Below are 14,211 nucleotides of genomic sequence, written 5' to 3' on the forward strand. Positions count from 1 at the left end.
AATATTATGGAAGATGATGGGTACCATTAGCTGTGTGGTTACATGCATTCTTCAAAATATCTTTCTTTTGTGTTCCGCAAAAGAACAAAATTCATTCAGGTTTGAGCAATTTGAGGGTGAGTAAATGATGACAAAATTTAAATTTTTTGAGTAAACTATCCCTTTTACAAGGGATGAAATCATGAAATAGAAATCATAGGCATTTATGTATATTTTATCAAATGCAACCCTGGTGAGCATAAGAGACAGACACAAAAAAACAAAAACAAAAACAAAAAAACCCAAACTTTCAAACATTAATGTATGTGTCTTTAGGCAGAGTTTTATTTTGTATTTTTTATTGTAAATATATACATATGTAAATATATAGATATACAGTATATATATATACATGCATGCATACACATACACACACACACACTCACACTCACTGGCCACTTTATTAGGTATACCTTGCTAGTACCGGGTTGGACCCCCTTTTGCCTTCAGAACTGCCTCAACAAGGTGTTGGAAACATTCCTCAGAGATTTTGGTCCATATTGACATGATAGCGTCATGCAGTTGCTGCAGATTTGTCGGCTGCACATCCATGATGTGAAGCTCCTGTTTCACCAAATCCCAAATTCTGAACCCACCATCTGAATGTCGCAGCAGAAATCGAGATACCTTGGTTGTAAAGAGTAGTTATTTAAGTTACTGTTGCCTTTCTATCATTTCTAACCAGTCTGCCCATTCTCCTCTGACATCAACAAGGCATTTTCGTCCACACAACTACCACTCAATGGATATTTTCTCTTTTTTGGACCATTCTCTGTAAACCCTAGAAATGGTGGTGCGTGAAAATCCCAGTAGATCAGCAGTTTTTGAAATACTCAGACCAGCCCATCTGGCACCAACAACCATTCCACGTTCAAAAACACTTAAATCCCCTTTCTTCCCCATGATGATGCTCGGTTTGAACTTCAAGTTGTCTTCACCACATCTAGATGCCTAAATTCATTGAGCTGCTGCCATGTGATTGGCTGATTAGCAATTTGCGTTACCAAGCAACTGAACAGGTGTACCTAATAAAGTGGCCAATGAGTGTATGTGTGTGTGTGTGTGTGTGTGTGTGTGTATATATGTATGTATGTATGTATATATATATATATATATATATATATATATATATATATATATATATATATATATATATATATATATATATATATATATATATATATATATATATCCTGTTTATTTCAACATGAGTGGAACTTAAATTACTTGCATATTACTTGCAGTTTCAAGAGGTCTGACAGTATATGTCCAAAGATGATAATTATAGCTATACATGATTGTGTATATATATATATATATATATTTTTCTTTTTTTTTTATTATTATTTATTTTTATGTCAATTGTCAAATCAGTGATTCTCAACTGGTTTGGTCATGGGACCCACAATTTTCCATGTTCATCAAGCCGCGACCCACTTAAATGTATGTGTAATTTGTTAAAAACAAAAAAACTAAAACAAAGCAAAATTATTTCACAAAAATTGTTTATACACACACAAGTACCGTCCCCCTTTACTTAACATACATATAAATAAACAGCCTGTAAGTTAAGGCTTTTAATCAGCAGTCCCAAACTAGTTTTTGTTAATACAGTTAAGTTATTATGAGCCAACAAAGTCATTTAAAAATATATGGGTTATGGAAACAACAGTTACCATGGTGAATACACCATGCTAACATGAACTCTTAATGAAACATAGAAACTGTTCCTGAATAGAATGTATATCATATATGCAAATCCTTGGCAGAAAACACACAAAGTACAGGTTATGTGATTTATTGGTACTTTTGGGTCGTGAACCACCAGTTGAGAAACACTGGTATACATTATGCATTACATTGTACTGTTGTTCCCCAGACAGTCATTTGATGATTTCGATTTGTATTGAGTTACTAAACACTGCAGCATGAAATGAGGCTTGATATATTTTGAAACGCGTATAGAAAAACTGTTTATACTATGCATAATTATTGTATTATGACTCAAATGACTTGCAAATGACACTTGTAGATGTCCACCAGCAAAATCCTTAGTTAATAGAGCATTATTTTTAATTTCTTACATTTGAAAGAGTTTAGAAAGATCTGCATATTTTGTTGACATAATATGTACACAACACAACCCATTACCGACTGAATCAATCGAATGAGTGTTGGGTGAACGACCGCATGTCACTGATAGATTGGTAGATTGGATTAGGTATTTAAAAAATACAGACTCTACACTTACATCATCTAGTATCATTGTAGTAGATTAATATATCTTTTAATATTTCTAATTTAATATATCTAATTCTGACTACAACATTGACCATTAAGCTCTTTGTATTCAACCTTTTTTTTTATATACATCTCAGAACATGAAGCTAGGAGCACCAATGAATGCTGATGGAGGTGGCAGTCCCATGGTAAAGCCCAAAGGAGACAAGCAGGTGGAGTACCTGGACCTCGACTTGGACACTGGGATATCGACTCCTCCTCGGAAGGTAAGATATGACTAATAATTAAGCAGATGTAGAAAAATTGTGCACTAAAATATTATGGAAGGGTGTGTTTGGGTGAGGTTTTAATCATAAGGTGTCGGACAAGCGTAACAATGTAGTGTTCTTATCCTCAGGCTCTATGATTAAATACCTGCTATAGCTTTTTTTTTTGCCATTAATTAGCAGTATTGAAATCAGCTTCTCTCTCAGCTTGATGAAATCTAGTCATTCTCTGGTCTCTCTTATTAACAGTGCATTTTGCCTATACATCAAGTGAGGATGATTGTTTTTCCCATACTGAAACATTACTTTTGGTACCAATTTATTATCACTGTCTTTTAATTATCGGCTTTTTAAATAATAGAATTACCCATATTCCCTTTATTTAATAAGTATTATAAGTATAATATATATATATATATATATATATATATATATATATATATATATATATATATATAATATAAGTATATATTATAATAATATAAATTTTCACAATTTAAATTAAAACAACATCATGTAGAGTTCAAATATTGTTAAGTAAACTTAGGATGTGCCAGGTCCGTGTAACGCTTTGCAGTGCTTTGTTCAATTTGCACCATCAAAATTAACAAAATGAAAAATTGGCTTCAAACTTTCATTTTCCATTTCTTTGGAATAATTCACAAATGGATAATTGTTTCTCAGTTTAATTTTCAATTCTACAATCTTGGGTTGTTGCGTCCGAGTCTGATTTTTGAACAAACATAAAAAAAATTACTCATTGCTCTGATTTTCCATTTCTCTGTTTTGCTCGCGGTTGGACTATACCAGTTCCACTGCGGGGTGGAGGGTCAGGGAATATTCTGGCAATCCGTTTACCAATCACGTTTGGCAATCGGCAACGCAATCTGTGGTACACGCCTCTACCAACCCACAATGGGTGACTCGCGAAAGCGATATATTATGTCCATTAACAATAAAACACGATATAAGAAAATCAGAGATGGTTTAAATTTCCTTTGAAATAACGCTAACCACTTGTTTTTTTGGTATGTGGGACATTTTAAGTAGATCATAAATTATTACATTTATATTAGCAGACTATTTTATTACTAATGAGATCAATAAAAGCAGTCAAAACTAACAAAAGAGCAATAAAATGCAGATGCTATGACAAGTCTCGGTTAGCCTAACGCAGTTAAAGTAGCAAGTTTATATATATATAAATTTATATATATATATATATATATATATATATAAGTTTATATATATATATAAATTTATATATATATATATATATATATATATATATATATATATATATATATATATATATATATATATATATATATATAGAAAGTGTTTTTTTAATGAAAAACAAGTAACCTAGATAGAAACGAACAGAGAGCAAGTAGTGTCAAGTGTTTTCTTTGTTTAAATGCAAACATGTAAACAAATATGTACAGAATTATGTAAAGTTACATAGGGCTGGGCGATATACAAAAAAAAATGATATCTCGATATTGTCAAATTTTTTACGATATTCGATATATATCTCGATATGTTTGCATTTAAATAATAAAAAATAAAACATGATTTTCTTTTGCCCATTAAAAAAAAAAAAAAACATTTAGATTAAACAGCTAATTTAAGCAGTTAAAAAATCTAGACCAAAAGATCACTTACTGCTTTTTATTAATGAATACATGTAGGCCTATATGTAACTGAAGCAGTGCAAATCAAGTAACAGTTACAGAAAGTGCATTCTGTCAACTTTTTAGTGCATGCAATTCACAATTTAAACTATGCAACTGGGATAAGTATTTTATTTTAATTTTTTAACAAGTTTTTAAGCTAAGAACACAAGTCTGTCAACTGTCTGTGGTTTTAAGAGAAGCTCTGTGGCATGAAACTGTTCCTACTGACACTAAAAACCCTCTTAGATGGGGAGCTATTGCTGAAGCACATAGCTATTTCTTATATATAAATATATATAAATGAATACCAAAGACTTTTGCATTCTCTCTGTCAATATTATGGAAACTGGTAAACATATCAGTGAAATTCCCCAATAGTAATTCCAAATGGCCATAGCCTATGTTTCTCTATTCAAACATCAGCGGTCGAGTAAGTGCATTTATTTTGCGATCACAAATGCAAACAATACAGTTGAGATCTCACGACAGAACACAGACCGACTGAACGACGCTTTCATTAGATCGCTCAATTCCAGCTTGTTAGTGTTTTCAGATTATCGTCAGCGGCTCTTCCGCAATGAGGAGTGAGCACGTGCGCATGGTTGCCAGATTGCTTAAAATAAGCAAACACCGGGCAGAAAATGTATCCTTGTAACAGTGGAGTTTTGATTCGGAGATTTAAACTCTTGTTATCTGGCAACCGCTATCATTACAGCTCTCGTAGTAGAGGGGCGTAGAGCAGTCAGCAGTTACAGGCAGGGCCGGATTAAGAATTCCAAGGCCCCTGGGCACAATGTCTTGTAGGGCCCCCCCCCCACCAACCGCCATTCCCCCCCCCAACCCCCCACCCCAATCAAGCTTTTACATTTTTGGTTACTATTTGCTGGTAAAATCTCTACTGAGCAACTAGCTGGCATTTGCAATCACATAGAGCCTCACCTTTACCAATCCAGTTCTATGAATCAAAATAACTTTCATAATTCACAAACAAACACATAACACACCTATTAATGTCTCCTTCCTGTCGGTCTCTTTTCTCCTCTCCTGTCCTCTTTTCCTCGGTTCTCCAGACCAGGGGCTGCCACTCTTTGTCTCTCTCCCCCTTTTCCTTTGATGAAAAAGTGAAATGGTAGAAGACACATTACAAGATGATTTAAACTGTATTCTGGTATAATATTGGTTGCTTTTGAATTACAATTTCTGGAGTCATGACCTGTCCAAAAATTGACAAAACTGTTTCACATAAGCTGTTATAAGCTGTTGCATAAACACACACACACACAAACACTCAAACACACACCACACACACACAAACACTCAAACACACACACTCAAACACACAAACACACAGTATACCTCCTCCTCCTCTCCTCAGGGGCTGTCTGTCTATCTGTCTTTCTCCTCAGGTGCTGTCTGTGTGTGTGTCTGTCTTTCTCCTCCTCTCCTCAGGGGCTCTCTGTCTATCTGTCTTTCTCCTCAGGTGCTGTGTGTGTGTCTGTCTTTCTCCTCAGGTGCTGTCTGTGTGTGTGTCTGTCTTTCTCCTCCTCTCCTCAGGGGCTGTCTGTCTATCTGTCTTTCTCCTCAGGTGCTGTCTGTGTGTCTGTCTTTCTCCTCCTCTCCTCAGGGGCTCTCTGTCTATCTGTCTTTCTCCTCAGGTGCTGTGTGTGTGTCTGTCTTTCTCCTCAGGTGCTGTCTGTGTGTCTGTCTGTCTTTCTCCTCAGGGGCTGTCTGTCTATCTGTCTTTCTCCTCAGGTGCTGTCTGTCTTTGTCCTCCTCTCCTCAGGGGCTGTCTGTCTTTGTCCTCCTCTCCTCAGGGGCTGTCTGTCTATCTGTCTTTCTCATCCTCTCCTCAGGTGCTGTCTGTCTTTCTCCTCCTCTCCTCAGGGGCTGTCTGTCTATCTGTCTTTCTCCTCAGGTGCTGTCTGTCTATCTGTCTTTCTCCTCAGGTGCTGTCTGTCTGTCTTTCTCCTCAGGTGCTGTCGGTGTGTCTGTCTTTCTCCTCAGGGGCTGTCTGTGTGTCTGTCTTTCTCCTTCTCTCCTCTCTCCATCTGCCCTTAAAAATACTTCTTCCTGGCTTTCCTGTTAGCAAACTCAGTTACAATATCATCAAAATCCAAGTCCATGACCAGCTGAGATTCAATGGCCATCAGTGAAAGTGCACTGAGGCGATTTTGTGTTTGTGTTGTTCTGAGTTCATTTTTAATTCTTGCCATTTGTGAAAAAGATCTTTCTCCTTCAGAGTTTGTAACCGGCAGTGTCAAAAAAATATGTAGGGCTACAAACAAATTGGGGAAAGTTGATTGCAGACCATGTTTCAAGAGCACCTGCAGCAGTTTTTGAGGAGACTTATCCTGCTCGCTCTCTATAAAGAATCTGAACTGGATAATTTCATCTGCAAGGTTCTGATCTAAATCCGAAGGATATGAAGCGCTGAGTGCATCCGCTTGTTTACGAACAGTGGGCAAATCTTCTGATTCCATGTTCAGTAGAATCCCAAAGATGTCATTAACGTTCCGGTATGCATCCAGTCTATGGTCTAAACAGCTGATTAGCTTATCAATAATGACATTGAATGTTTCTACCTGGTATCGCTCCTGGCCTTTCAGAGTTACTTGATGCTCTGTGCATTCATCTGAAAATGCTTTGCGCTTTTTGACCCTCTGCAGTTCATCTTTATATGACTGACACACACTGGGAATGTTCTTTGCAGAGGTTTCAAAATGGTCAAATTGTTCTCTAAGGGATTCAACCCATGATCTCAAAGACCTGAACAGATTAATTGCAGTCATCAGATCAATGTCGGCCTTTTGTAATGCCTCGCTTGTCACTTTAAATCTGCTTAAGAGACAGTGCCAAAACTGTGCCATAAATGACATGTCAAGAGTGCCCAGTTTTGAGAACAGTGCTGCTGCCTCGTTGCGTGTGTCACGGTTTTCTTCTGTATCAGAAGAAATGCTCTGAAGTATAGCCCTGATTTGTGCATAATTGCCACAAAGGGCTTTAGCTGCATCTGCACGGCAACTCCAACGTGTTGATGACAGTGATTTCAACGTCATATCTACCTTGATGTCTGCATTATTGAAGAATCTGTTCCATCTACGAGTGGAACCCGCACAAAATGCATATAGGGACTGCATGAGGCCGAAGAACTGACTTGCATTTTGACAACTGCCATCAATACTGTTGACACCCACCAAATTGAGAGAATGTGCTGCACAGGGTATGTAATGGATTAATGGATTTTTTTTCTTCAAGTGAGCCTGCAGCCCATTGTAACGCCCTGACATATTGCTTGCATTGTCATATGCCTGGCCTCTGCAGTTTGCAATATCTAAGCCTAAATTGTCAAGCATAGCCATTACAGTATCAGCCAGACTCTCCCCTGTGTGACTCTCAATTGGTACAAAAAGCCAACAAATCGTTCAATTATTTTTCCTTCGTTATTCACAAATCTAAAAATAAATGTCAGCTGGTCAGTATGTGACAGGTCAGGTGTAGAGTCCACTATTACAGAAAAATACTTTGCCTGCCTTATCTCTGCAGCTATGATATCTTTTACTTTGTTGCCCATTTGCTGAATCAATTCCTCGCATATAGTGGATGAAAGATAGGATGTGCTGCCTCTACCCTTCTGTCCATACTTATTAATGTGCTCGGCGAGGAAAGGATCAAACTGAGAGATGACTTCCAGAATGCCGAGAAAGTTACCATTATGCGGTGAGCCAAGTATTTCGTCATCGCCACGGAAAGGCAGTCCTCTTTCGCTTAAAAACTTTATGACAGCCACAACCCTCTTGAGCACCTCCCGCCAATACCGCTTCTCTCCATCTAGCTGTTGCACTAGTTTAGCATCCACAGTCCCGCTCCCGGTGACAGATGAGCGCCGAAGCAATGCTAACATGCAATTACAATGCTCTGTGCTTTTTTCATGCTCACGCACACGTTCAGGGTGTTTCCAGTCAGAAAAACCACTAACAAATTGATTTTTCTTGGTAGAAAAAAAGCATACAGGCAAAACAAAAAATATTACCTGTAGATGGTGAATAGGTGATCCAGTCTCTGGAAACTTTTTCCCTATTTGGGAGTTGACAGCACAGCAGATCATTAGTAAGGGAGCGCTTAACGTTACCACCCAGACCCCCATCACGGGTTGAGGCTAGATATGTGCTCTTTCTGTTATGAAAAGCAGCAGGTCCACGATCGATAAGAACAGCACGAGCATCCTCGTCGATTGCCCCCCACAATGCCGGGTCAGACACCTGATTAAACCACTGCTCATCATGGTCGCTTCTGCTGCTGCTACCGATAACGTTAGCGCTAGCAGGTTGTGCTGCCTTGCTAACGTTAGCCTCAGTCTCCACGACGTCCTCGGGTCCCTGGTTAGCAGCATGCTCGTCATCATCATAATAATCTCGATCTACCACACATTCTTCACCCTGATTCTCCGCCTCCTGGGCCTCAGCCTGGCTACTTTTAAAGAATGATTTGATAGATGGAAGCTGTCTTAATAAAGACGCCTCCCTCTCCTCTTTTTCTCTTTTTCGTTTGCGTTTAAAACAACCGCTTCTTTCACTCATTTTCTTGACCTACAACGTCAACGACTCATCCCACAGTCCGCGCTCAATTCAGTGCGGATTTATTTGAAGTTCGCGTGGGGGTGGGGTTGTTAAGTCAGTGCGTTCCCACAGCTGCGCTTGAATTATATTATGAATACAAATATATCAGCCTGCCTTTCAGCATGTGAAATTCTTAAGGAGGCTTAACTTTATACCATCAGTGATCAATACACACTGATATTAACTTGCTTAATAAAAAGATAAGCCAGCGTCATTTATTATGCATAGCCTATATTAAACCTTTCACGCTTAATCCAAATGTATTGTTTTACTCGGTGCTTGCTTATATGTATTGAAATGTCTGAAACCTAAAATAAACATTATGAGGTTGAAAAAACTGCATAGTTGTGTGCTGCATATAAATAATAACCATATCATATCAAAAGTGAGAAAGAAGAAGATCAAGTTCGGCCAAAGGCAGATTCGAACCCGGGTCCAACGCGTCAAAAATCTCAAGTACCAACGCCCTACGGTCTACGCCACTGCACTGACTGTAGATATAATGCATTAACGTGAGTCTTTTTGCTAGAAAGACAGACACTTAGCGCAAGTTGCGCAACTATACAATACGCTCCGTAAAAAGAAAAAGAAAATATTTTCTTTAGAATTTTTTTTTTTTCCTTTTCTTGGGCCCCAAGTGCGCATGGGCCCCTGGGCACGTGCCCATAATGCCCATTGGGTAATCCGGCCCTGGTTACAGGTTCCTTGTTTGGACATTCGGCGCGTTCTTTTGGGAAAGTATGCTTGAATTTGAAATATTCGATATTCCCGATATATTCAAATTGTACATCGTCGTCAAAATTATTACGATAGTATCGCTAATATTCGATATATCGCCCAGCCCTAAAGTTACATATTTTCATTATTTTTACAGTTACATTATGAATAAGTAGAAGTTCTCAGAAAATAATGGGGGGGGGGGGCATTTTCTTGACGTCATCAAACCAAAGTCACAATAAAACATTGAGTATCATTCCCGACTCCTGATATGAATCAGTCTTTGAAAGACCCATTATTATAGACAATTCAGTGACAAATTATCAAACACAGACACTTGAATTCATTCCTGAATGATTTAGAATCTTGAACAATTAGATTGAATAAAAGGCTTCTTTATTAACACAGTGACTTACCGACACCTATTTGAGATATTATTTTTATAAGTATCATAAAGTAGGCCTATCATTTCATTTTGTCATTACATATTTCTGTGTTAAAAATGTTGTATTAAACATTAATCTCATTTCATTATACAGTTGTAATTGCTATGTAAATGCATGTACAGACCTCTGAGCAGCATTAAACTGTAAATACATCTAAAAGCAGCTTCAGAAGCAGCTTCGATCTCTGAAGGCTTGATTAATACTGATTTAATTGGTAACAGCCTATTGTCATATTATATGTATTCTAATTTAACATTATCATTTAATAATTTAACATTAAGGGTGACATACATATTTAGGCCTAATACGACATTGTTTAAATGGTTAATAAAAATCAGTTCCCCCTAATGGGAAAGAAAATTTCTGACACTGATAAATTTCAAAGTAAGCTGTGTAATAAAGGTGTTCTATTCTATAAGTTCAGTATAATGAAAGTGTGTAATATATTAAACTGATACAGTAATTGTCAGGTAAAATACTATTACAAACATTATTACATTGTCAACCATTGCCTTTTTAATTTTATTGTTACCTTTAAAATTGTTATATCGCAAAGCCAAATATATTTTACATGCAGTACATGCATCTTCAAGAAACATCTAAAAACACATTTCTTCCATCTTTATTTGACCCTCGAACTGTAGCACTGTCTATTTCTAATTATATTTGATCTATTTTTATTATTTTTATTTAAAAAAGAAAAGGAAAAAAACACCTGGCACCCTCTGGCACTCTTCATTCATTTTCTGTATTCTTTTTCAATTATATCTACTTGTTTTCTTTGTATGTGCTTATGTATTTATGGATGTGTGCTGTGTGTGTGTGTATATATATATATATATATATATAATATATATATATATATATATATTATATATATATATATATATAATATATATATATATATATATATATATATATATATATATATATATATTAATAAATTATTTACACACACACACACACACACATACATATTAGGGCTTGCATAGACTAGTCGAGTAGTCAAGTGATCGACTACTTCAACCACTACTTCAGACTCGGACGCAACAGCCCAAGATTGTAGAATTGTAAATTAAACTGAGAAACAATTATCCATTTGTGAATTATTCCAAAGAAATGGAAAATGGAAGTTTGAAGCCAATTTTTCATTTTGTACATTTTGTGCAAATTTAACAAAGCACTGCAAAGCGTTACACGGACCGTACCGATATCAAAATTCAATTTGATAGCCATAAGCCAATACTTGTTAGCGCATATATATATATATATATATATATATGTGTGTGTGTATATATATATATGCGCTAACAAGTATTGGCTTATGGCTATCAAATTGAATTTTGATATCGGTACGGTCCGTGTAACGCTTTGCAGTGCTTTGTTCAGTTTGAACAATCATTCAATAGAACAGTAACACATGTTAGATAAATGTAAATGGATAGATAAATGATAACCAATACAAATACTGGTACTTTTGGTACTGTTTTGACTGTCATATCTTGGCCTTGCAGAAGAAGAGTAACGGGACTGGTATTTCAGCATCAGATGAGCGGGTAGACTATGTGGTGGTGGATCAGCAACGAACGCAAGCACTGAAGAGCACACGTGAGGCCTGGAGTGACGAACGGCAGTCAACGGATCAAGATCCCAACAACAAAGGGGCCAAATGACACCCATCTCTGTCCTCTTTTCTGCAAGGTCATGACTCACAGGGGCCGAGGAATGGAGGTCGCTGCACATGCTCTGAACCTCCTATCCAGTCTCCATGATTTTAGATACAGCTGTGTGACAGCGCCTAGGTCAAGCTCCCAGATCAGCTAGTTTACACTGCTTCCTGCTAGATGACGCACCCATGCAGGGGAGAGCTGAACCGAGGGATCCTTATGTATAAGCTGACAGACTCCAAGTAGGATGGACCGCACTCTGCACAGGGGCTGAAGGACTTGTCGAGCCTTTTTGGCTGAAAGACTAGTGAAAAATACACTAACAGAGCAGCATTTTTCATACAACGTGGATAGTCACTGCCCCCCCCCCGACTCATCAGCTCAGACAGTTTCAGATTTTTTGATATTGTCTTTCCAACATCGTGGTGATAAAGCACATTATTCCATGGGCTGGGGTGCATCAGGTCTGTTGAATTTATCTGTCCTCAAGGGCTTTAAAAAAAAAAAATGTAACAATGTTCCATGTTCACAAAACTGCCACTGGGGTTTTAGGATGTTTTTTTTTTTAGTTCCATGAAAATCTGAAGCCTTTGCACATCTAGGTTTCTTCTTTTATTCTTTTCTCTTTTTTTCAATTTGTTTTATTCTTTTGAGCCTCAGTTGTAATTCGGTAGTGCAATCAAAAGGTTTTGAGTTGCTTGAGCCGCAAATCTACTAAGTTTGGTTTGTTTGAAACTGAATATAGTTTTGCATTTAAGACAGCAGACAGACTGTATAAAGTGTTATGTACATGAATAAAGGTGTCCTTTATTTGTATCTAATATCTAGTATGTTAAGGCTAAGGTGTAGATTCTGCAGGATAGAAGTCTACGCGGTCTGTGATGGTATCAGAAGCTATGAAATCGTATTGGTGGAATCTGGAACTGTGATTGTTTTTAACAGAGAAGAGATTTCTCAGTTTTTTGTGTTTTATGTTTTTGGTTTGTCCTCTCTTTTATTTTGATTCAAAGCAAGGTATCAATTTACAAAGCGCAGAGGTCAGGTACTCACTGAAAGGTTTTAACAGATTTCATTTATTTTATTTTATTTTGCAGCTATAGATGACGTCTTTAGTGTTGCAAATGATATGTTCTCATAGAAACCTTTTAAAATTGCTTACGACGCAAGATGTTATTAAAAAGGCTGTGTGCTGTATGAGATGCCTTCATGGAGGGGCAGAAAAGCAAGTCAAGTAGTTTCAGGAATTTTATGATGTTTCTTTATTCTCTGTGTGACTGGTCTATCAATGCATTTTATTGCAACATCAATAATTTATTTCAGATGTCCCACAGCTCTTGGAGACTAATTACCATTGCAGCTTTTTTTGAATGTTGTAAATATGATCCATTCAGTGATTTCAGCCCATGTCAGAATACATCAGCATAGAACTTTACTGTGTGTGTACAATAAAATAGCTTTACTAACTACCATTCTTAAGCCAAGAAGACACTGTTGCTGTGTTTCAACACCATTGGTGGCTTCTGAAGCTGTATATATAGATACAGGCTTTTCAAGCATGTCTTCTGATTCAAAGCTGTGCCTATATTGTTTCCCTTCTACTCAAAACCTTTTTTTCTTTAAGTCCTCAGACCCTGATGCTTTATATCTTTTTTGAATGAATCTGAAAGAAATGTACATTTTAAAATAAACTCAATAAAAAAATAATACTTGAGATTATTGCAGACATTGCAAGTAATGTAATTTATGACGATTGTAAACCGTTTTCAGAAATGCAATTTCAATTGCATAGAACATTATGGGTTAATATTAAATCATAAATCATAAATGGTGTCCTGATAGATGCACATTTTATGGATCTTATGTCAGTTGAATGATAGAAATTCAGCTAATCAGGTTATAGAAGTAAGCATTCATCTTTTAAACACTTAACAGACACTTTATAATGAGACCAGTATCTTGACAGATTTTTTTTCATCAGCAAAAAAAGAAAAGAAAATGGCATTAAATAATTCTCAAAAATTGAGAAACAACAAAATTAATAAATAAAAAAAACAACTGAAATGCAAGCAATGGTGTTAAATTATAATAAGCATATTAAACATGGTTTGCTTTGTCTAAATCTGTAATGATTATTTTAAATGAAAAAAAAAGTAAATGTGGGTCAAACGTTTTTCAAGTTTTATCAGGGTGTATTTTATGATGTACTACCTTTTGTTGACATCTCCTTTTAACACCAGATATGTAAATATGTAACAGGCAGCTGTGTACACACAGAATTAATGTGTGATTCTGAACCACATTATAACTTCCTGAAAATGTATATAAAAAAAGTACATTCTGAATAGTTACGAACTTGAGTTAATATTTTTAAACGTCACGCTCCCTTTACATAGCAACACATCGGTCATGTAAGAACACTGACCTGTGCTCTTGTGCACAGCATTTCATGTCATGGAACATATAAAAATAGATACATTTTTTACATAAACGTTTGAAGAAGCCAGTTCTTGCATCTTTCAATTTGCCTAACAAATCTATCACAC

The 14,211-nt window shown here is 36.5% G+C and overlaps 1 protein-coding gene across 5 annotated transcripts in view; it reads left to right on the forward strand.

The window, feature by feature from the left end:
- Nucleotides 1–13,381, forward strand: part of LOC132142537 (GRB2-associated-binding protein 1-like) — an 87,161-nt gene extending 73,780 nt beyond the window's left edge. For all 5 annotated transcript variants that reach the window (XM_059552485.1, XM_059552484.1, XM_059552486.1 and 2 more), the window contains 2 exons: nt 2,418–2,546; nt 11,516–13,381. In XM_059552485.1, the coding sequence (XP_059408468.1) occupies nt 2,418–2,546; nt 11,516–11,674 (288 nt within the window). In that variant the 3' untranslated portion in view covers nt 11,675–13,381. The remainder of the gene's footprint in view (nt 1–2,417; nt 2,547–11,515) is intronic.
- The last annotated feature ends 830 nt before the right edge of the window (nt 13,382–14,211 follow it).

The sequence above is a fragment of the Carassius carassius genome, chromosome 6 (assembly GCF_963082965.1).
Source record: "Carassius carassius chromosome 6, fCarCar2.1, whole genome shotgun sequence".
Taxonomy (NCBI): Eukaryota; Metazoa; Chordata; class Actinopteri; order Cypriniformes; family Cyprinidae; genus Carassius; species Carassius carassius.